General features: G+C 37.0%; 1 protein-coding gene across 1 annotated transcript in view; it reads right to left on the reverse strand.

Moving 5' to 3' along the window:
* The window catches only part of LOC106644454 (protein unc-79 homolog), a 742,398-nt gene that overhangs the window by 425,158 nt on the left and 291,511 nt on the right, over positions 1 to 25,729 (reverse strand). Inside the window, exon 4 of the mRNA XM_089592466.1 lies at positions 7,542 to 7,697. Within this exon, the coding sequence (XP_089448592.1) occupies positions 7,542 to 7,697 (156 nt within the window). The remainder of the gene's footprint in view (positions 1 to 7,541; positions 7,698 to 25,729) is intronic.

Here is a 25,729-nt window from a genome sequence, read left to right on the forward strand (position 1 = left end):
GTTACGTCGTTTACTACTTCCTGGACCTTGTAAGGGCCTTCCCATTTCGGTGCGAATCCGGCATGGAAGCTATCAGAAGCCTTTGACAAGTAGTGGGTCCGTAGGTATACCAGGTCACCTGGCCTATACATTTTGCTTGGTGCCTGATCACAGGCATATGTTTGCTGGTACCTTTTTTGGCTCTTTCGGGCTTCCTGGATTCTTTCTTCCCATTCCGGTTCCGGTGTTATCGGAAGTTTAAACTTCCACTCTCCAGGACGTTTTATGTCTTGACCGGTTAGCAGTCTACCTGGAGTAAGACCGGTAGCTGCGTTTTTTCGACTTCTTAGTTGAAAGAGAATTTTTGGCTGCTGTAAATCCCAATCTTTATGGCCTTTTCCCTGAAGATGGAGACGAAGTCCCTTTTTTATCTCTTGATTTCTTCGCTCTGTAGGGTTTGCACGAGCGTGATATATCGCTGTTGTCCAAGGTATGACTTGCCATCGTTCACATGCTTCATGCCATTTTTTTCCGACGAATTGGGGCCCATTGTCTGACAGTAAGTGTTTTGGATATCCCCATCGTGAGAATACCTCGTTGTCTAAGGTCTTGATTACTTGGTGAGTCTCTGATGAACTTAGGGCGAATGCTTCCACCCATCTGGAAAAGAGATCCGTGGCAACGAGAATAAACCTCTTCTTCCTTCCGCTGGTAGGGTATGGCCCCATAAGATCGACGGCTAGGGTTTCCCATGGCTCTCTTGGCTGATGTGGTTGGAGCCCTGCTTGTGGTTGGTTCGTCCCTTTTGCGCAAGCGCAAAGGTGGCAGAGACGCACATAGCTTGTCGTGTCTTTTCGCAACCCTGGCCAATGGTAGTATTTCTGAATAGTTCGAGTTGTTTCTTCTGCCCCTGGATGACCAGCTATTTCGGAGTCATGGAATTCGTAAAGGACTCGGACTCGAGCCGCTGCTGGCACTAGGATTTTCCATGTGTCTGTGGTAAGATGACGGTAACGCAGCGTGCCGTCAATTATTTGATGTTTTGTCAGGAACTCCTGATCTCCTTGGGTAAGTGCGACCTTTTTTGTCAATGCGAGATACTGCTTGGCGATTCTTTGACAGACGATATCCTCCTGCTGGGACGTTTTTATGTTAGCGTCGAGATCTTGACTGTCAATGAGGTACACAGCTGGCTTTTCAGTAACAGTATCATCCATCTGGAAGGGTGGTGGTAGGATTCGATCCTCGTTGACTCGTTCAGCTTGGTGTTCATCCGCTGGTTGACGTGACAAGATGTCAGGTAACTCGTTGTTTCGGCCGGAGACATGCTCTATTTGGAAAGAGAATTCTTGTAGTAACAGAGCCCATCTTGCCAGTTTATCCTGGGTATCCTTAAACTTTGCCAGCCAAGTCAGGACCTTGCTGTCCGTTCTTAGGGTAAATGGCTGTTCTCCCAAATAGTGACGAAAGCGTTTTATTGCCCAGATAATAGCTAGGCATTCTTGCTCATTGCAATGGTACCTTTGTTCTGCAGGATCGAATTTGGCACTTGCGTAGCTGATTATGTCCTTTTCGCCGTCTAATCGGTCGTGATACAGTGCTGCACCCATGCCCCGTGCGCTGGCGTCCGTTTGCAGAATAAGCCTTTTGTTAGGGTTTGGCCTTGATAGTATGAGGGGCTGGAGAAGAGCCGATTTCATTTCGTCGAAGGACCTTTGTGCTATTGCCGTCCATTTAAAGCTTCGTTTGGCCTGTAGGAGGTCGGTCAAAGGTGCCAGTATGATGGCTAGGTTGGGGATGTATTCCCGTAGCCAATTGCATGAGCCGATGAATGACTGGAGCTGTTTTTTGGTGGTAGGAACGGTGACGTCGCACAGAGCACGTAAGTATTCTGGCTTGGCACCGTTGCCATCTGCCGAGACTATGGCGCCCAAGAACTCTATTTCTGATTTCGCAAACGAGCATTTAGAGTCCTTGACTGTGAGGTTATGTATGTTCAGCCTTTCTAAGATTTTAGCCGTGTGAACCAGGTGGGTTGGGTAGTCCTTCGAAAACCAAAGGATGTCGTCTACGTAGGTCTTACAGAAGATATCGATGTACCCCGTGAGAACTTCTTGAGTAATGAATCGGACGAATGTCCCTGGTGCCCCCTTTAGTCCGAAAGGCATGACCCGGAACTGATAGCATCCCCCCGAAGGGGTACTAAAGGCCGTATAGATTTTGGACTCTGATTCCATGGGAATTTGCCAATACCCGGAATCCAGGTCTATCTTAGAATAGATAGTGGCGTCCCCTAGGTCTTTTAAGGAGTCTTGCATTCTTGGGATGGGCTGAGCTATATCCTCTGTGATTGAGTTGAGTCTGCGGTAATCGACGCAAAAACGGAACCTGCCATCCTTTTTCCTGGCCATAACGATTGGTGAGCTATATGGAGATGTGCTTGGCTCAATGATTCCAGCGGCCAGCATCTCCCGGACCTGTTCGTCGATTATCCTCCTTTTTTCTTCTGAATAGTGATAGTTGGGGAGTTGGAACGATCGTTGAACGGTTACCTTTATCCTGTGGGTCACGCTTCTTGTTTGTGGTAATGTCCCTCCAATAGGGGAAAAAACCTTGGCGTGTTCCCTTATGATATCGTGGAAGGTCTCAGAGTATGGCTCGGGATACCCATGATCAAGGTGCAGATCAGAGGGTCTGGGGATGACGTGCCGTAACGGTTGCCCGGTAAATGGCACCGTCAGCCTGACGTTACATCTAAAATAGAGTACTTCCCGTGTGAGATCGATAATGGCGTCCTCGCGTTTGAGCCAGGTTAGACCAAAGATGAGGGAGTTCTGGAGCTGAGGAGCGACCAGAACTTCCACCTCAAATCTCTTCCCTAGAATGAAACACTCGACCTTGGCCTTGCCAACGATGGTCATTTCTGAGCCGTGTGCTGCTAGGTGTGCCGTATGCTCGTTGGACTGGATGGTAGTTATCAGTGGCAAGTATTTTTGGCATATATAGTTGTGGGTGGCTGCCGTATCCAATATCGCCTGGACCTCCTTCCTTCCTATTTCGACTCTAATACGTGGAAGGAGAGGCAGGCTACCATCTATCTGATTTATTGCCGGCCGTTGATCTGTTGGGCGGGGGTGGCCGGTGTCTCCCTCGCCTCTCACCAGTTTTCCGGAGGATTGCGTCGACCTTTCAGCACTGAGCAATCTCTGTGGAAATGATACTCGGGGCAATACTAGCATTTGGGCAGCTCCTGATCTGTTCTCTTACTCCCGATATTTTTTGGTTTGTCATCGTGGACCTCTTTTCGTGTTTTCTTGGCCGTTGCCCTTTCGTCTTCCTCGTCTCTTTCCACCTCCAAGGCCTTGGTTAAAAGCTCCGCGAAATCGTCAAAGGTGTGGGCCCTGAGAGCTCTTCTGATAGTTGGAGAGAGCAAGTTTAGGAGTATCCCTACACGCGTTGCCTCAGGTTCGTCTGGCCTGACGCGTTGGAACAGCATGTATTTATGTTGCAGGAATGGCCCGACGGTCTCCTTTTCTCCTTGTTTCTTGCCGTAGAGTTGGGCGACTAGTGTCCCTTTCATGGACGGGTTGTCGAACCGATTGGTCAATAGCTCTTGAAAGCGCTCCCAGTCTACCCCTATGTTTCGATAGCACTGCCACCATTTCTCCGCTTCTCCCTTTAAGCCCTTCTTGATGACGCTGACGCGCTGTCCGTCGGGTAGGTTGTAGGCGGTGATGTATTCGTTGCAGCGGGTGACGTATGTTGTCGGATCCTCATGATCACTGCCCCAAAACTCGGGAAGCGGTGGCCAGTGGGCGAACAGGGCTTGTGAAAAGGCCTCCCAATTCTGAAGTGCGGCAGGTATCTGCTGATTATCGGCCATTTTAGGAATTTTCGGGTCTTCTGGCTGGTGCTGTTCTTTGGCTACTTGACTGTCTTGTGGTTCAATCTCAACTGACTGTGGCGGAGCTGGACGCTCTATTATATCCACGTTGGATAATGGTGGTGGGGGTAATGAATTTTCCTGATTGAAACTTGATGATGCGAACGCCACTAGGTGTTTATCCACTCCCATAAGTGTGGTTCCTTGTGTCCTGCTGTTTGAGCGAGAGCGCGTTCCTACGGGTGATCGTTCGACCGGCATTTTCTCAGCTAACTATGTCGTGAAGTTCGTTTAGGTTTCTGCCTAATAGGCCCCACGTCGAGCGCCACTTGTTATGGATGTCAGCGTGGTTGGCCCTTCCTGGACCGGTTGGGCCGGAAGGGAGCTCCAATACGTCGACTTAGTTGTGGCCCTGGTAAGGGCCGATTGATGTTGCGGCTTCAAATTATGGCAGTATGATTGTACCACGGGTGGGTGTCACAGGTCTCGTGAGTAACCGCCTCCTTACCTGGTTAAAACGCCGGGGATCCCTTAGCTCGGGGAGTCCCACTTTGAGTGTTCGAGGCCTACCCCGGGGGGTTTCGGCGTACGGGTGGCGTGCCGGAGGAGGGAAAAGACTAGGCCTAGTCAGCTTCCTTTTTCCTGCCGGTCCCTCAACGTCTTGAGCTGCGGATACCCTGGAAACCTGAGCCCCTGGATTCGCTGCCCTGGGTGGCTCAGGGTTAGCCTGCGCTGGTCGGAATGTGGGGGACCCGGGGGCCTCGTCTACTCGTGGTGACAGAGTAGGGGTGCGAGCCGGTGTTGCGGGAGCTACGTATGTGTCGGAGGTTTTTTGAGCGGATTGCTCCCTCCGATGGTGCTCCCACAGGTGCGTGTTGGTGGGCGGTATCACCATCACACTGCGGAGCCGGGTGGTCGATGCAGACGTACGCTTCCTGGTATTGCGCCGGACTCGTTGCCTCTCTGAACGCCGCTTCCTTTTAGGTAGGCTCGCTGTGGGTGGTGCGAGAAGCGCCTCCGGGAGCTTCCCGGGTGCGTCGTGGTAGAGCAACTCCAGGAGGGCCTCGGTGTCGAGGGTCCGGGTAGCTGCTAGCTTGAGGAATGTGGTGTGTGGGTCCCGCAGGGCAGGACGGTTTGGCCGAAGTAAATGAATGGACGCCGTGTTGGTAAATAATTGCTTTATTGACTACTAAGCCCTAGTCGGATTGCTTCCAGGTTCGTTGAATGGGTGTCAAAACCTCATCGGTAGCCGGTACGTCCAGCTGGCCAATGACTTCGTGTCGCTGTAGCGTCTGACTGACTGCCCTCTGTGCGCGAGAGCGCCCCCTTATATCCACGTAGCCTTAGCTTATATGGTGGAGGAAGTTTTGTATACTTGCACGATGGAGGGGGCAACCGTGCGCAAGTGCATAGGTCCCTTTCAGGGCTCTTCAAAGTCTGCTACTGTAATTTAACCTACAACTTATGTTATTCAGTTAAGATAATACAAATTAAAGTGATTAATAATACGCAGTAACAGTTTGTGTTATTTAGAAAAATAAAAGTTATATGATGTTAATCATAGTACACATAACTAAAATTTAATGATAAAACTCTTTCTTCTTATTGTTACACTCTTACAGTTACTTGATAAGGGATCGCTTTATTTGATCTTTTTGCATTATATTGCGTATCTTGTTTTACGTACAAAGAGATTGAAAAATATTTGAAACAAGTATAATATTCGATTAAATGAGCAAACTGCACGTAGGTATATGTGTGTTAGCACTGTCACACGGATGCGTGGACAGGTATTTTGAATGTACATATTCTGTGCTATCTTATAAAGTAGCTGCAATGCTGCAGCTTATGCACACTTATAAATATACATATATTTATAAGATGTGCAGGCAATGAGCACATACATGCTACGCAGATGACATAGAGGTGGTCATTTCTCAGGCTGGTCTTCTATGACCTACTGTTGTAGCACCAAATTTATTGGAGGAGAATCACAGCACTCTAAAGCGTTAGAGATAGTTGTAATGCTTTTTCCTAACTTGTTTTGTCTTACACCAGATACAATAGTATTCCAAGTACCTTTTTTTTTCACAGAGCTCAGTCGTTTTTGTGATCCAACATACAGGGTCGTTTGAATTGTACATATGTTCAAGGTAGGGAGAGGGGAGCCAGGCAATAAGTTTATGTAAGCAAAACACTTTTTTTTTATTCTTAAATATTAGCTTTTAAATTTTTCTTACCTTGTAGTTGTCGTACAAGAATTTTTGTTTTATTCAAAGTCACTGTTTTTAAAGTCCCACTATGACTTTAGTTTATAAAGGCAAGTTGATGAAGGCATCTTTTGACAACACAGCTTAATATGCTTGTATGTGTATTTAGACTTGTTCTGACTAACGTTGCTTCGGTTGCTGTTACGCTTCGTATTAAAGACTTATCATTTTAAAGTCATTAAAACAACGAATATTTTAACGTTTAACCGTAATTATTTATTAGATGTATTATTTTAAATTTTTTTCCAAAATACAGAAAAAAAAAGGTCAACCTAACTTTGGAGCAAGAGAGTTAGTTCTGATTTACATAACGCTTACACAGAAGGAGGGTCAAAAAATCAAAAAAATTATTCGCGGCATTTAGGTACAAACCCTCTTACTTCCAGTCATTTTTTATTATTTTTTCTAATAATTTAGAGCCGCTTTGCAGGTAACTTGACTGTTACCCTTGGAGTGTCTGCATACGTAGATTGCGCGACAGCGAGATACGCTGTTGATTAAAGAGTTTTTCATCTTCATGTCACTCCCCAGATAACTAACTGGTCACTACTACTCGGAAAAGGGGGCTGGAGAAATGCCTCTGCCATACGTATGCCGAAAAACACTAAGAAGGGGGCTGACTAAATTTCCAGCAAATTGGGTTGCCCAAACTTCTCAGGGTGGTTTTTCCTGGGTTGCTATTATAGCAAAAGGTTTTAAAATAAAGCTAGCGTTTTTTTTTCGAATTATTGAGTTTATGTATTGCTACTATTATTAATTTTTTTAAAATTAAAACCTTGCGAAAACCACTTAAGAATTTTAAAGAAATAGTAATTTTGAGCATTACTGGTTCTGACGGTTTAAGATTATAATGGTTTTTAAAAGCTTGCTTTATATATAAGTGAGGTGAAATTATACAAGCTTATATATAAGTATAGATTTTTTATCGGGTAGGATGTTAAACTATTATTGCTTCGTTTTATGTGACAGGATGCTATTTTTTGATCTCCCTAATTTCATATTTTAACTCTTTCAAGAAGTTGTTTTCATTTAACACGAATATTGTTATCAGAACATGTAATACATACTGTCACAATAATGACACACACGTATGAAAAATTTTACGTAATTTTATATTATTCTTGACGCATTTATATAAATAAAATATATCAGCTCAAAACAACCTTTCTCGTGCGTAAATAGGTTTATTGATTCAAGTCAAATAAGCATTTGTATTCTGCATCTTAATAATTGGACACATTTGAAGAATAAATGAGGATGAAAAAGGTATAATTTAATCAAGGCTAACATTAAAATATTCATATGTACTCATTATTTAGGATTGTATAAGATAAGATTCCACATGAATGATAGCGTTACAAAAAAAACATTGTTTGCTTGTAAAAATAAATATAAGAAACTTGTTTTACCTTTATCTTACTTCCTACGTTAGAATCAACAAGAAATTCCAGTATATCAGTAATTTGGTTCTTCAGTGATTCTGAACAATTACTGTTGTAGAGAGACATGTTGATGCTTCCAAGTTCATTTAAATATGTGATTGAAAGCAACAACCCTCCAACATCCTGAAAAATTAAAGAGTAAATATGTAGACATTCTTATTAAATTTATAAAATGTATTAAATCAATGTTATTTAGAATGCTTACAAAATTAATTTTAAGTAAAAAAATAAGAAGCAACAGATTTGACATTGCTGCTTTTTTAAACTAACGTTTTTATCACTAATATGACTAGAAATGAGTTTTGAAAATATAATTTATTATTACGAAATTATTTGTGTATAGTCAGGTTTTTGTTCTTAATAATAGATAAAAACTCCTTTAATTACTATTAAACATTTAATTTATAATAAATTGTCTACATTATACAACATTGAAACATATTTATTTGAAGGGTTGAGATGTTTGTATTTCCTACGTTAAAGAAGCAAGTCTCAAACAATCTTGTAATGTAAACTTTAAGGCCCTGCAGCCCAAGAAATATATAGGTACACTCATGTTAGTCAACGACTATGCTGAACACAAATTATAAATGGCTCAGATAAAAAGAGTCTTCCAATTTGTATTCACCACTTTTCTTTGCATATCAGTTCTCATAACTTTAAGCACTTAATGATTTTAATAATGCTCCTTACACATTAGTGTAGTAAGTAGTTTCGTTAAATTTTGCCTTTTTTGTTTTTAACAACACATAATATATAGCTGATTTTTAAACTTTCTAATAATCATTCAACGATGTTATTCCATCTCAGTCAAAGCATCTATTGCAAAGTATAAACTAAAGGTACTTAGTATTAGTGTGGTGACACGAAGTACAGGTCTATTCAAGAAGCTAAGTACAGTAGTTTTACCTAAACTATTGTGGCTTAGAACTAAGTTCCTAATATTTCTTAATTTTTTTTAAAGTAAAGTTTCTAAAAAATTAATTTTTATCAATAATTATTTTAAATTAAATTACACAAAAAGTGTACTAGCAATTTGTGGAAGAAAATCAGTAAAAGTACGATACGCATCTACTCTATGAAATCAAAATAACTTTGCTCTTTACGGAGTCACTCATAAAAACAATGCTTTGATGAGTTTGCATAATATATTTGAGATACTAAGCAGACTAAGTCTCTGCAGCCCGTATAGTATCTTAACCAAACTGCAGGACAAGTAGGCAGACATTAAGAACATGCTATACAAGTTTAATGTAGAAAAGGTAGCAATTAATTAACCTAATAACAGGTTGCTAGAAGTCGAGAAATGTATGACTAATATTGTTAAAAATTAATAAAATCATAATGTTAGAGAAATAAAAAAAAATGCATGTGAGAGCAATGAGATACCACTTTGACCTGCAAACATTAACGTCCATGATAAATTATGCGTGATGGATCTTACCATTGTAAGCTTTTATACTTTGAACTTTCTGATTTGTCAAACTTTTGGTGCGAACTTTTGAGATTTGGAACTTTCAGTTTACAAAATTTATCAAGGTACTAAATTATGAGTGTAACATACAATTAGTTAGTCCATAAAATTGTCTTCCTCTTAGAAAAAAAGTCTAATGAAGTAGCTATTATTTTAAGTAAGTGTTCAACTCTTACTTATAATGTTATCAGCTAATATTTGAGGCATCCATAGTTCTAGGAGTTGGTAAACTATGGGGGTTCTGATATTTCCCCAGCTCTCCTTACAATAGTGGTGGGGAAAATAGCTTTAATTGCTTTCTTTTATCCTCTAATTACAGAAACCTTCTGAGCAACTTTGAGATTCTCTAAGACAACATTCCTAATTTCCGTTAAGTAGTTATCTCCAGATTGTCATTTTAATTTATGATAGAATAGTAGTAAGGGTACTATTTTTTCAGACACTCTCATAGATATATGTCATACGGCTGGCGGCGAGAGCGGGGGCGTGGCCGGGGTCCTATTTTAGCAGATGCCACGTGATCCTGTGTAGCTAGCCAGTATGCGCGGAAGAGGGCGAGCGGTGGCCCCACGTAATAAAAATATTATTACCGATGCTGCTTGGTCGGTAACAATTTTTTTTTTTTTTTTGGAGGGAGGAAAATTAAGGGATATTATAAGGAGTGGGTGGTGGATGGGGTTTTTTGAATAAATTAAAAAATTTATTTTATACATATATTATATAAAAATAAACAGAATGTTTAAATGTTTTACAATATTATTAAATTAGTCTAATAAATATAAATATCAAAAACGTATAATTTTACATCTAGATTAATTTTTTTACTTACAAATCACTTTAATCATTTCTTCGATACATGACGAGCTTACCAGTTTAAGTAAATCGTCCCCGTACCTCACGACACCCTTCTTCACATTCCTTGTTGTCACAATTTATTTCTTTAATAAATCCATTTCAAAGATAGAGGTGGCGACTCCGTTTCTTCAAACCGACTTCCCATGTTTGATGGCCTATGTCCGATTGTATTAAGTTAAATTCATAAGCGTATTGCTTACGCAGCAACAGCTCGAAAATGCCACCATACCCATATGATCCTCAGGTACTCCGACTTCTATAGCTTTTGTAGTGAGGTGATATGCTGCACATAGTGATCCCGTTGTGGTCTCATGTTTCGAGCATATTGGTTCCGATCCATAACTCAAGTTATTACAGTATTGATCTTCATATGAAAACTTCACTCTCACATCACACCGTGCATCTCCCCGAACTTGAGCCACTTGGAAACAAAATCATTCCACTTTGTTTTCCTTCCGATTTCTTCGATTGACATTTCCAGACGACAACCATAGTCCTGTACGTCCTTATACTTTAGATATTCCTCCATTTTTGCGTTGAAATATGTAGCTATATTAATCGACAACCAATTAAAATCATGGTGTATTGAATAGATAGCATAATCTATTATCTCATGACAATAGATCACGATTTTTGTAACAAACATAAAGTAAACTAGCACCAAATCGAAGAACATTTTGACCAATTGTTCGACCACTGGCTGATAGTTTTGAAAATAGACTAAAACCTAGTGTAGAGTAAATGGGGTCAGAGACACCCAAGAGCTATGGAATACTTATACATTTCGAGCAAACACTTCATTACTCATAAGTCTACAGGGATTGGAAAAATGCATCGGCTTAAAGTCGAACATCGGTTAAAGTCAAGGAAGTCTACTTGGTGCTTACGTTTCTCAATAACATTTTGTGTAAGAATTTTGAAAATTAAAAATATAATTTTAAGTTATTTATTTTCATCAAAGTACATCGTAAAACAATTATTAGAAGTGGGTGGTTAAGCGGGTTTTTAAAATAAAAACCATCTAAAAATGTATCATATACATATATTTTTTATAAAAACTCACATTATCGAATTAAGCTTACATATAAATTTTAATAATGTACTTTTCTATGGTTGCTCTTAGATTTACTAGTTTGAGTACATATGTTGCTTAAAATAAGATTATTTCTATAATTCCTACGTCTAGTTATACGATTAAAAAAGTTACAGCTATTTTATAATTTATAAGAGTATTTGTTGAAAAAAATGAACAAAACATGCCTAAAGAATAGTTGTTACACATGAAAAATGAAAAAATCGATACAGTGATTTCCGCAAACGGTGGAATTAATATGTTGAAGCTGTTTTCATTTCAATAGTAAGTAATACAGTTTCTTTTGAGTCTATCAATATGATGAGAGATCGTGGGTGGCAGGCCATAGCTGTCAAAGTACACTCCATCACCTTTAATATCAACATATTATATAGCTACCCAATGCAAGCCAGGTTTGAAACTTTCGTCGGTATTAAGTATGAGAGCGCACGGTCTCGTCCAAACAAAAGGTAACTGGTCAGCGGGGAATACGCCGACCGTCGCTGCAGGTATACTGCAAACGCAGTTGCAACGAGTCCATAATAACAGATGTATGAATTCTTATGAGTTGAAATCTACAACTAGTTGACGATTTGAATCTATTTCCAATATGTTGTCAAATTCAGCATACAAAGTGCAATTTATAGTTTTCGTGAGAGCTGTCTCGAAACGCACCTCTACTCGCAATGTACCATTTTTTACTCAATTCCAATGACCTGTAAAATGTGATGAGAGATCAGGTGTAAGATCGAATGCAAGCAGGCAATACCCATTGGGATAGTCTTTTCTGTGAATACTGTTTTCCTCGTTCATGTAGTAGATCCCAGTGTCCGAAAATAAAGTATGGTATGCTTCCACGTACATAGGTGTGTTACCTGTAAAAGTCAGTTGCAGCGGTTTACTAGGGACTTGTACACCATCAACGTATAACGACAAAAAATTTATAGAATAATTTTGAAAGTTAAATGGATTCATCTTTCGATCTCCGTTGAAGGCTTTGTTGTCAACAAAACCTAAAATGATTATTTTCGGAAGTTGTCCAAGGATAACGTTATCTAAACAGTCACCGCTTATACCACTATGTAAGGTAAAAGATTTGACTTCGACGCGCGTAATTAGATACTTTGCCGTAGTGTTAGCCAAAGATTTTGCGTGTGCGATCAAAACTGTAGGGCTAACTTTCACTCACCGAACGAGAAGCGTAGCCTCAGTAATGCTGATAGAATAATTTTTCGTTAAAGCATCCATGAGACAAAAAGCATCTTTTGAGCGTATTAGACGTAAACAAACTTCGACGCCATTGAATAATAATTTATCCTGATTAAATACGTCGCAGTGTAAATGACCCATTAAGTCTGTGGTCTTTCCGTCTTTCAAATATTCTTGACGTTTAGTAAGAGCTGAATTATTTTTCGAGCCGGGCAATTCGTCCATTTCACCAGCGACATCTGTTTCCCAAAGATTTGTTGAAAAATGCGATGATTTTACTTCAGGGCCGTAATTTAAAAGCGTTTCAATGTATGCTCTGTAAGGGTAAGCATTATTTGCGGGAGTCACGAGTTTTTGATTAAAATATACGTCAACTTAGTTGAATATTGAGTGTAAAAAATTGTTTACTGGAGCTACAAGCGCATCCCCATCCTCGTCGTAAGGTGTCAATTTGACATTCACTCTGAGCATCGTATGGGCCAAGTCAATGTAATCCTCGTTTTGAGAACTGATAACGAACTCTATTGGACTCTCGTCGCTTAACGACAAAACAGGTTTGTTATGCACCCATCGGTTGGCTTCTAATGTCAAGGGTCTGTGTGACTATGCAGGAAAGACATGATTATCCAAAAATATCTACTGGTTTTGATTTTTTATTTTTTACTATCTTTCTTTCGGTTTTGCGAACAATTTTTTTTTTTACCTTTTTGTTTGATTTTTTTTTCTTACTATTTTTTTTTATTTTTCTTACGCGTACCTATTTTTCGCTTGACTTTTCTCGAACGACTTTTTTTATTTTTTTCTGCAGCGTTTAACGAGTTTTTTACACCACCGCTTTTACGCTGAGACTGTGCTCTTTTCATATATGGTAAAGCATTATATCCCGATCCTTCCATTAGCTTCACAATTTTTTCTGTAGCTTTACGTTTTAAATTTTTACCAGATTCGTTTATCCGATTCTTGAATGCGTGTTTAAATGGAATATTGCTTTCCCCTATATCGTCAATTATATTCACTCCCACTCGTAAAGCTTCTTTTCCAACGGCACGAGCACCTCTGACTATGTAGGGCATAGTACTCCGAAAAATCCCAGTGAAAAAAGAGCCTAATCCATGTGCTCTCTGTCTATATGACCCCGCAAACACATGCTTGACTCCTCTTCCGCCCCCGTGCTGTGTGTGATACCCCTCGTAAAAAACCATTTTGTAACGATTCGCTTAAAAGAAAACTTTCCTAAAATGTAACACCACGGTCAGTGTCCCAAACTCAAATGATATTGGGTTACCATATTGATCTCTTATATCTACATCAATTGTATGAAATCTATTATTAAGAAGGGGTACGTAGGCTGAAGGAGTTTATCTCTTGACAATTGTGCTTTCGAAATTAATTTCTTAAGCGGCTAAATTTACTATTTTCAGTAAACTATGTACAGAGTCGTAGGTGCCATGCTGAATAAAACACTTTTTTTCTTCACCAGGATCGCTTATTACTGCCTCTTCTCGTCGTACATGCAAAATAGTGAACTGTACGTGAATCTTGAAAATTTCTACCTCCCATTTACCACTAAGCTCGATCTCTTTCGGTAACTGAGTAAAAAAATTTGTTGAAGTATTGTTCGGAAAATATATCATACTACTATTGCTAGGTAGAGTTACATTAAACTCGTTATGATGCATTGTTTTTTAAATCGCTTGAATTTATCCACGAGTTAAATTTTTCAGGGTATCCTGCCCAACTAACAAAGTGTTGTTTGTTTTTCCCTTTTCCTCTTGTTTCCAAGATCTTGTTAATTTTATGGTTTTGCTCTGAGACACGCTCTTTGCGAACAGGGTTAAGTTCTTGAGAGGAAAAAATCCTTCAATTTTTTCATCATCTAAATCACTGAGCTCATATACATGTAAATTTGTCTTTTCAAAATTCGAGTAATTTTAAATATCTCTTCACTCCATGTTTTAACTGCACCTTTTTCAAACACATTTTTATCACGGCTTATGCGTACATAATTACTTACTGACTAATTATATTTACGTTGACTGTGCCGTTATTTTGTTCGAGGTTGTCTCAAATTGACTAAATTTTGTCGTACTATATGTGCGTTATATATTGTTACACTGCTTGGCGCTAACTTTGTTGTAGAGTGGGGGGTATTATTGTTACCACTAATTAAATCTTGTAAATCGTCTACGTAACGGTAAGTATTTTTGTATGTAAAATATCTGTACATACGCTCCTTAAACGTTCGTATGACGCGCTCTATTATGGCCGCTTTAACATCAGGGTTTTTGGCAACTCGAAATTTTATAGCATTGTCTTTCAAAAAGCGCTGAAATTCACTGCCTAAAAATTCAGTCCCTCGATCCGTTTGTAACATAAAGGGCGAGCGAGATTGACTGTTTTCAAGAATTTTTTTAAAACCTGCTGTTACATTACGGCAACTTTTATCTTTTAAAGGTTGCACCCATACAAATTTGCTTAATACATCAATTACAATTAAAATAAAAGACACTCCGTCGTTGTAGTTTTTTCATGACGTCAGTTGAATGAGATCTGCTTCCCACAATTTGTCTCTAGCATTAACATCGTAAAACAACCGTGGAAACTTCCGCCGAATAGATTTGTGTAAAGTATAAGCATCATGTTTTTGCAGCCACTCTTTGATTTTCTTGGGGGAGATTTTGTTTTTATTTACTCTTATTAAATTGTGGACCCCAGAAAATGCTGCTTCATGGTGAGGGGTAAAATATTGTTTCTCTGGCACATTTATTATTTATTAATATCGTAACCAGCTTTTAACACCGCTTGATTTTGGTGTAGATGTATATACTACATGCTTATCATCATTAGATTTGTTATCGTGTACAGTTTTTTCCAAAGGTGATGAGAAAGTCTCGTGTTCAAACGTTTCTTCGTCTTCTCCGGAAGACTTTATATTACGGGTTCCATCCAACAGCAATCTTGAACTGTCGCGATCTACGATTTTCAAGAGGTCTGCATTTCCCACGAGTTCTTAAGGAGTATTTATCTCCCGAAGTACTTTAGCAAAAATTTTCTCCCCACCGATTTCACATTTTTCCTTCGCCTTGCAGCATCATTAATTAAATCGATAACATTTGACCCATAAATTTTTTTACCTTTATTAATTACCGTACCTGTACTATCCCACTTAATGTTGTTTTTGTATCCTTTTAAATGTTTTAAAAGCAGCATAGATTTTTGTTGGTACACTTTAGGTACAGTACTGACAATCGTTTCTTCGCTTATTCCATAATCATCTGTAGGAGTAGTGATATTTTTAACTTCGTTTTCAGGAATCTGCATTCGCTAACGCTTTTCATCGATAAAGTATATAATACCTGTGTAAAACTCTCAAGTATTTCTTTAATTCATCGTATTCATTGCTATACGAATTTTAATCTAGAATTTTTTTCATCGAGTCGTCTAATCGACTCAAGTTATCTCTGGCTGTCTGTGTGGTTTGTAAAATAGAATGTGTGAAAAAATTATTTGCAGCTGTAGGAGTAAAAGGACCGAGGTTTCCCCCTACGGTAGTGCTTTCTCTTTTTATTTTTTCGAGTTGGTCTTTAGACAGTAAAATCATTTTTTTCCCTCTTTCCATTATATTATTTTTACAATATTTTTGATAATATTCCACTTAGAATAGGTTGTTATACTAACGGTAAAAAATCGTTACCTTTTTGAACTATAATCTTCCTCTTTTTTTCCCACGAATTTTTACCTTGACTTTTCGCAATTAATTGTCTTAAAACACTTTTAAATTAAAAAAAATTTTTTTTTGACTGTTTTTCAGAGAAACAACACCTTTAAGAATGTTTAAAACACACTCGCACAAGCAGGCGATTAATTTTTTGTCTCCTTTTTTTGATAATGCAACTGTCTGTTCTCTATTGAGACGAGCGAGAGCTTCTAATATTGCAATGTACTTTCTTTCAAAAGGAGCTTCACGAGCCTCGTCTACACGACAAGGGGGTTGTTTGAAACGTCCGTTTTTCGATGTTGATGGCTTCATTGTCAAAAGAAAACTAAGAGCTATGCGTTACTACAAACTATTCTATCTGTTAATTCAACCCAAATGCGCGAAAGCACTCGTTGCATATTTTGGCAGGTAAACATATTGATACTCGTCGTCGGGGAATATACACGCACGAAATCTTAACTCATCCAAAGTGTCCTATTTGCAATCAATCATGAGGTAACCATGACCATTTATTAGCCGTTGCATCTTGATAGGCCTCTTGCACAAATTTTTGATCTTCAGGATATATCTGTCTCGCTAAATGTTGTATCTGCGCGCGATCGCGAGGATTTTAAAATACGACAATATACGATGCGTTCAGACTTATGTCTCGTGAATGAGTTGACTTGTGAAAAATATTTTGCGTTATAAATATTACACTAATATTTTTATGGTGACTTCCTTTTGTAAAAAGATCTACCACAACATGATTCGACAATTCTCGCATCAGATCGTCGATGATTAAAAGTATTTTAAGATGAGGATCGTTTGAATAATCAGAAGGTTTTGGCAACCCCTCGTGAAATTCAATTTTTCGTCCGTTTTTCAAAAAATTCTCACTTTTATAGCCATCCTGCCACTCTGCATGATAAAATAAAATACGGTCAAATGTAACGCTTGCTATTTGTTTTATATTATTTAGAAATCTTTTAACAAAAACTGTTTTTCCACAACCAGTTGGACCGCAAATCATGCTTGTCCGCGGATGTTGCCAACGGGTATCCATTATGACAATATTTTTATACTAATTATATTTTGAAAAGCTAGTACGTTAAATACTTTACCGAAAAGGATACCTACTTTGTAATGGTGGGTGCAACAGTACGATTTTGTAGCTAATACTTAAGCGTATATATGTATATTCATTTATATATATATGCATCTTACGCATGGGTTGGTTCGATGTGTGAGCGTCAGCTGATTTGTCTCTACGTAAACATCAGACGCCACTCTCTTCTTCTCTCAACTACTCCCTTGGGTAGATGGAAGGAGCATGCACCGGAAAAATATTACCTGCATTGGTATCTAACTACGCAAATGAACGACTCGCATACTTTTATTACTTACAAAGTAGTTGTAGTACCTTATTCTGATTTTGGAAGATGCAAGTCCTGAATAGCTCAGTTGGTTAATGGCTTAATTGACATGAAACCGTTGATTCAACTTGATCTTTTCAGGGCTTGAATATTATTTTATTTTTTATTCTTTTTTTGTTTATAAATTTTATTACACCTAATGTAATGTAATTTATAAGTATGGGATTTTTTTAAAACAAAATTTCGGATGGGGTACCACTCTAATAAAAGCCAAAATATTAGTTTGACGATTTTATTTTGCAATAACTTTTTTCAAGAACGTACAGTAACAAATAATTGTTTCATTTTTTATTATCACCGACGCAATCCACAGCGTCTGGAGATCCAGGGGATGGTCGTAGCGATCTTTGACGTTAAAGCTTCTGGTAGGCGTTGTAATATGCATCACTATCCAACGCTGATGCTTTTTTTAGAGACTCAGTCTTGATGATCCATTCTTTTAACATGCACGCTCTATACAATGCACAAAATGACTGCTTGTCTTCAAAATGTTTTTGCGCATGCGTTAGACAAATTCGTAAACCAATTTTTTTATTTTCATATATTTTGAATGAGGTATGAATTTGCAATAAGTCGTGAACCTTACGTGCTAGTATTGAACTTATAAACTCGGCTCCATCGTTACCATACATGTAAATTCTCTTGAGATTTTTAGTAAGCGTAATAAGACTATATTTTAAATAATTTGTTGTGGTATCTCCGTCAAACCACTATATACCGCGAACTTCGATCCTGCGGTGATTATTATACTTTTTTACATCGTAAGGTAAATCGTTGGATGGGTGGGGTGGTTTTATTAACAAATGACTGATGAAATTTGCTTGTATTGATGCCACGCAACTTCTTTTGGTATAAAACGCCTGTCAGAGTCATAAAAACCTTGTATATCTACAACCAATTCCATGACGGTTAACTACTACACTCTCTTATAATATTTATTCTCTGGACAAGATTTTTGGTTGCTGGAGAATCAATCGGTCGTAAATTTTTTAACCGACGAAAATAACGATTTCTTTTTTTTCTCCTCGTCCTTTCTGGTAAGTAGAGGGGTCTTCTCTTCTATAGTACCCTTTTCCTTCTTACTACTGCAAGGGGGCACTTATATCACCTAGAATTTATAATACACGCTTGACATTTATATTTATATTCTTCTATTTATTATATTTTCTTGTAATAAAAAACCCGTCTAATAGATAATTCAACAGTACACATTTAAAAAAAAATGTATTTCATTTCTATTTGAAACACGAAAATTTAAATTTGAACGCCGCGCATGGGGAATGTGCATCTAGTACGTTAAAAAAGCTCTAGTGCGCGTTCACCCAAAGAAGGAAAAACCTGCTACTAAAAAGGAAACAACGTAAGCATAAAAGGCACCAGTGCGCAATGTAAAGCAAGTCCTTTTCCAGCGAGCCTGGGACGCGGAAAATCCGTTGCTCACCCAGACCTGGTACTTTTCCGTGCACCGGTACATTACCACGACGAGCACAAATGGAGAGAAAGAGACGAAGTACGAAGGGCAAGAGCTGAAAAGTAAGTTTGTACACCACCTACAGGTAACACTTCCACTAACCGGTTCCTACTTGGACTTTCGGTGCTCGACCGCTTTAAGCGTGGAGACGACGCATCCCCAAGTAGTCAAGGCACTAGGGTTAGCGACCACGTTCTTAGGCGAAGTTCCTGGGTCGACGACTTGAGCAGTGCTTAAGACACCCAAGGGCCCTGAGAACGACCTAACCTTACGTGACTTGGTAAGATAGGTAGTTACCTAACATTAACCTTCCGTGGTTGTAATAAAAATTCGTATTAGTCTAACCTAACGTGTTTAAGCAGAGATATTAAGGAGGGAAAATTCAAATTGTCTTTTATGTAAAATTTTCTATTAAAAAGGCGGATAAATTTTAAGTAAATTATCGATCATATTATATATTTCCTTTTTCCATTATTAACGTAAATCATCGCGATTACTCAAATATAATTAATACATGCAAAAATTAAAGATACAATTTCCTTAGAATCAAATGATTGAATAAATATAAGATAATTAAAAATAAATTGTTTGTACTTATTTAAGCAAACCTTCCCCTCCACGTATGATTGTGAATTCCTTTTATAGTTTAAGATAAAAACTAGAAAAATAGCTGTTAAGATTTGAAACAGTTTATATGAACTGAGAACATTATCTGTACCACAAAAAAGGTCAGGAATAAATTAAAAAAGATATTAGATTAGAAAAATATTAAATAAGTTAAAAATGATATTAAATTATTAAATTAATTAAATTAAGGGAATATTCAGAAGAATTTAATAAAGTAATAATCAATAAGCAATTGCTGTATATTGTGCAGGAATAAATTGATTATTTGACAGATAAATTTTGAAACTTGATAATAATTTTTTTTTTTAATATTGTATATAAGCGGCAATCTGAGCAACTTCGCTCTTTTACACAGGGCAATGGACCCGCCCTCCGTACAGATTTTCTCGTACAGATAATATTCTTAGCCAATTGTTACCACCACCAATTAACCGGGGTTATACTCAAAGAAAGGGAAGTCGTACTACTTGCAGACATCATGAAATACTGAGTAAAAAACATATTATAACATGCTCTTATAATATACTTTTACAGAATGTAGTGACATCTTTTTTTATCCATCTCTCTTTCTCTCTCCTTTATCTTAACAAGCCCCTTTGAAAAATATCATAAAAATGATCATGCTATGAGTAAACGAGATGAGTAAAAGAGATTAAAGAAGCAAGTGACTCACCTTTCGCAACTATAACCATCATTGTTTTTGTTTCACAGCGTTAGTATATAATATATATTGAATATCAAAATTTTATAAGAAAATATGTAATTAGGGAAAAATAAAAAAAGTTTCACATTCATGTTGGGAAGAAGTCTATTTATTAAAAATTAAAAAAAAATCATTATTACAATATATTTTGTATTTGTGTTTTACAAGTGCATACCAACAGACACACACCAGTCTTTATGACAATTGTTATCTTGTATTGCTATTACATAAATTTTTGTTATTTTATTTATATTTATTATAAATAAAATTTCAGCAATTGTAATGTTCTCAAATTCTTGAATATTGTCGTTATATTCTGTAGAGCCATGATAATTTATAATACTTGATGCTTGAAAATAGCCTATAAATTTTACATGAAATATGATATTGGAAACTGTTTTCATGATGTACATTTTTTGATACAATTGTCTATAAGCGGATATCTGCTTTTTATTTTTTATTTCTATCAACGTATGGAATAATGAGTGCCACGATAAGCCTTGCAACGTCTGGCGAAAAGTTGGAAAACGAATACATTCAGGAAATTTACAAACATTTTCAAAACATAAACATTTCAATGAAGAGCAGTATGTTTGAATAGTACGCATGCGATCTATAACAAACAAATCAAAGTATCAAATTAGTTTAATCAAGTAATTTTCGTATACATAGAAACAATTTTTTAAAATTCATTTTCCAATGATCTTAGTCTACGTCTATGTTTAACTACGTCAATCCATCGGTTATAATATGTTCTTTTATGTTCTTTTTATCAAATGACCGTTGCAACATTTATAAATCACACCGTCATCACGTTGCTCTTCATCCAAACGTCTAACTTTATGAAAATTAATTCTTATAATTCGATTTGTATCGATTAGATGTAAGAGTTCTGCTGTTCTAATATTTAAAAAAATATGCGCATCTAATAGTCTATTGTACGGTACAGTATTTAACTGATCGTTGCGTTCCAAATTTTCAACGGGTTTTTAAAGCCTCCATATGACGCTTGACTTGTTAAAATACCCCAACACTCTTACATATTTAAAGGTCATCTCAATAAAATCAAGCTTTAATAGATTTTCGTACATTTCGTGATACGCTTTAACTTCTTTATCTGCTTTGAGTTTAAGAAGCGTATGTAAAAGGGAGTGCCATGCTAATCCTTTTAAAGAGGATTTATAGAGTGGATTATACTTGCACGTTGGCACACGACATCAGTACCGATGGCAATCACAATTTCCGTTAGCACAGACTTTTTTGATTGCGCGTACTGTATCTATAACAAAAATAATTGATTCATTTTATTTCATTTTTTTTTGATAACCAAAAGAATACGATAAGGTTTCCGAAATAAACCACTGCTTTTTTAAAACTATCGCATATGTTTTTTCTTCATTACGCGTTACCTCTTCATGTATGTCGGACTTTCTAATCATCGTATTTTTAATTTTTATTGTGTTATCTGATTCGACATTATTTTCATTTCATCGATCAACCATAGTTACAATAGAATCAAAACTTATTTTTAATGAATTTTCGTAATTTAATTTAATACCCTTGACTTTGCATACATCATGTCAACCAACAAAGGTCTTTATATACGATCTCTCACCGTACACCTCTAATTCATCTGTTAACTGCCCTAATAACGAACCGGTAGGTGGTTGATATTCACTGACATTTTCATCATTACTTGTAAATATTACTGAGTCTGTATCATAATACAAAGCTCTTCTATCGAGTTTTTCCAAGTATGAGTAAGGTTTTCAACGTGTTTGAGCTGTCGTATATGCAGCTACAGCAACGTTTGTACATGGAGAGGAAAGTGCCACTTCCTCTTTATATCACCACGTTACATACATAAAACTATCATTCGCCGGTAGACAATTTTCTACATACTTCTTGTTATTGCATAATATCTTCAAAAACTCTTTATAATCATTAACTATACTAGTTTGAGGTAAATTTTCCCTTTGACTGAATTTCCCCCAAAACGAATTTAAACATAATTTTGCTACAGAACGCAGACCCGAATTTTTTTTAATGTTATAGATGTCTAATTTAAAACCTTCTTTATGTTCATGATTATTGATACATTCTAATTAATCTTCTTCCGTCTTAACCGTACTGGGCCACCCACTTGCTTCTTGCTTAATTTTTAAAAAAGTGTCTATATACTCTGTAAATAAACCACCTCTTTGAGAAGTCTGATCGTATTTAGCAACTTCATATTGCCAAATGACATTAATTTTTAATAATTTATACCCTAGTTCTAGAGCTTTCTCTATTTCGACGGATACCCATGTACTGGATAAAGCCTTATCTGACACTGAATCGTGTTTACAATCTTCCTGAGAGGATGTTACTATGCACGTGCGACATAATCCAAAAAGTAAACGACTATTCATTTTTGTTGGAAGTATAGGGCGAAATAAATTTCGCAGCGGTAAAATTGTGCATTTTACTTAACCTTCGACTTTTTCTTGAAAATTTTCAAAGATTTTTCCTGATAATTCTAGACCGTCATTCCCGGTATAAATTTTCGGATGTTTAAGTGGAAACGTGCCTGTCTTAAGAATGTAAGGGTATAGTGAGCAAACGTCCAAATATTTTATCCTTTTATTATTTTTAATCGTATAATGTGTGATAATATTCCCTGTACGACCACCGTAAAAAGCATCTCGAGGGTTTATAGTGCAGATTTCCGCAATTGGGTGATTTTTTGTATAGTCTAAATACTCGTTATTATTTTTCATAAATTTGTCAAAATCATGCTCCCACATCTCAATGACTTCGTAACCGTATTCTTTTATTTTAAAACTTGTTTTCATAGTATTTTCGTATCGTTCGGTGAAAGTTTCATTATTTTCCAATTTTTGATATCGATCGTTAGAAAAATAGCGAATACAACTATGAAAATAACACCCATGAAACTGAAACACGGTTTCTTTCGGATTCATTGTTTCTACTTGAGGTTTTAAATAACCATCAACGAGGAGACCTTCTATTAAACGATATTCTCGCGATCTACCTGCATGGATGATCTCTACATTCCTTACTTTTTCTTCCTACAAAAGCCAGTGGATGCATTTCTTAGAACACTGCCCTGCGTGTGTATACCCAGTTGCTAAAATAATTCCCATCGTATCTTTTTTTTAAAAGTTTTTTCTGTATAGTACGGAACACGCACTTGCTATTGTCACACTTTCAACAAAGGGGTCTTCTTTTCCGATTTGTATAAAAATTTTTCGAAAAGCCGTGCAAGCTTTATGTAATATTTTCACATCTTGCACACAATACTCAACAAGTTCTTTTTTGAAGTCAAACTGCGCGCTTACGTCTGAAGTTACTTTATGGTACCATTCTAAAAACTTTGCGCGATCGTGGGTGTTCATAGAATCTGGCGCGTAGGAGCGAGAATCTGGATAAGGACCTTTGTAATTTTTATCGCTCGTAACGAATAAATGTGGAAAATACCCTTTTTTTATATTTCCTGCAAGACTAAACGTTTTGGGTAAATCAGCCAATTTCATGGGTAAGTAATTTAAACTATCTATAAACTTAGTTTTTTCTAACGACATAAAAATAATATTACGCCCATTAAGAATAATCTCGGGAGTACCTTTTTTATTATCTACAATATATTTTAATATAAATTGACCATCGAAGCCTTAGAGTTATGAGCTATACAGATAAATGAAGCGAAAGTTTTACTTTCAAATCTTACTGCAAAATCAACAAAATTTTGTAGACACTCTTCACCCTTGAAAATAATCTGTTTAATATTACAGAAGGGACAAATTGCGTGGGAATTTTCTTCTATCTTGTCTATACACGCATCGCATCGTACTTGCAGCACGCAAAGGATCGGTATGTGTACACACGTGTTGGCTGTATCATGTAATTCTTTATCTTGTCGCGTTTCAAAGTCGTAAAAAATAAAACAATTTTTTTTTAGCATATAAATTATTCTTCAACGTAATAGGTTTCATACTACAAAGCGTGTTAAACTTATGAACGCTTTTACACTCTTTGCAATATTTTTTTCCACATTCATGCTTACCTTCAGCTAAGTTTATGAGCTTGGCACATAAATTACAAATTTTAACTACATCGCATTTGCTTCTTGTCGCTCTTTCGTGATTTTTTGTACGCACAAATGACCCTTTTATCTTATGATTATTATAACATTGATCTCCGTAAAATTCTGTCCTACAATCAGTGCAAGATTTTTTTAACGTATCGTTGGTGTTATTACAATTTGGTGACCCATCGCATGCAGGGCAAACCGATTTACAAACATGCTTACCCACACGCTTGTAATTTTTATTGCATGTTGCATAAAAATACATTGATCTTACGGTTAATAAATTTTTAATTAAATTATAATGCCCTATGTCCTCATAATACATGATGTTTATAAATGATGTGCAATATAGTGCTCCGTCATTAGCACCATTGTATATAAGAGCTGTGTCATCACCAAAAGACTTATATTGAAATATCCGAATACATATATTATGTTGTTCAAAATATCGCTGAAATTTCGAAAACTCTACATATCCATACCCTTGTTCGTTATTTATTTTAATGTCACACTCTTGCATTAATTTAATAGCTTCCAACTTTTGTTTATTTTCGGTTTTAATTTTTTTTCATTGTTGGGACCAATCTGACGAACAATTTTTCGCAGTCAAAACTTTACCACATACAGAAGCCCTAGCTAAACATAGATTATCTCTATTATTTATCACTAAGACGCCTTTTTTACTCAAACTATTTATAATATCTTCCTGTGCACCCCACCCTTAAGGGAGTTTGACGTATGTAACCTCAACTTTTAAAGTTTTCGCGATGTCGATTATTCGTTTGATTTGTTCAATTTTTTCGCATAGACCCCAGATATCTTGAAAATTAATGTGATCAATAAGTTTGTAATAGATACCCGCCGATCCCTCAGTCAACGCGTCTGAGTGCAAATCTATCCCTACAAGATAATTACTAGAGTAATTTTTTTTAATAACAGCTATAAGTTCTTGAAAAGCGTTCTTGATCCAATCTAAAGTATTCTCTGCATCAGAAGGGTTGGTAATTTAAAATTTTATCGCGCGACAAGTGGTTTTAAAAGATTTTACAAATTTTTTTTTATCGCTTTCCAAAGTAGTATATTTTGTACCCATTGACGTGTCTGGTTCGTCCTCTGTTTGCACGGCGATGGTTGCAACACCTCTTCCATGTTGATGATAAGGGGGTTGCTCCTGCTGTTGTTCGATATAAGCACTATCAATCCCATCAACTTTATCTGTAAAATAAAAATATGTTACAATTATAATTAAAATGTTATACATTGTGTTTGAGAAACACAAATATTAAATTTATTAGTTACCTGCAGGGGTGTAACGCATCATAGTCACCCTGACGGACCGGGCATCGGTTCAAATACCTCCTCTGGCTGGCAGTCAGTTTGGCTCTCAACGTAATATTTTGAAATGAATATAATTTTGAAAGTTAAAATGGATGATAGAAAAAAGACGTGTACGAAAAGATTTTAATTTACCTGAAGATATTTTTATCTTCTTGTAAGAGAGGCCCGCCCCTGACGGTCCAG

The sequence above is a fragment of the Copidosoma floridanum genome, unplaced genomic scaffold, assembly GCF_036245765.1.
Source record: "Copidosoma floridanum isolate Cflo_tuat_1 unplaced genomic scaffold, Cflo_Japanese_pri ptg000017l, whole genome shotgun sequence".
Lineage (NCBI taxonomy): Eukaryota > Metazoa > Arthropoda > Insecta > Hymenoptera > Encyrtidae > Copidosoma > Copidosoma floridanum.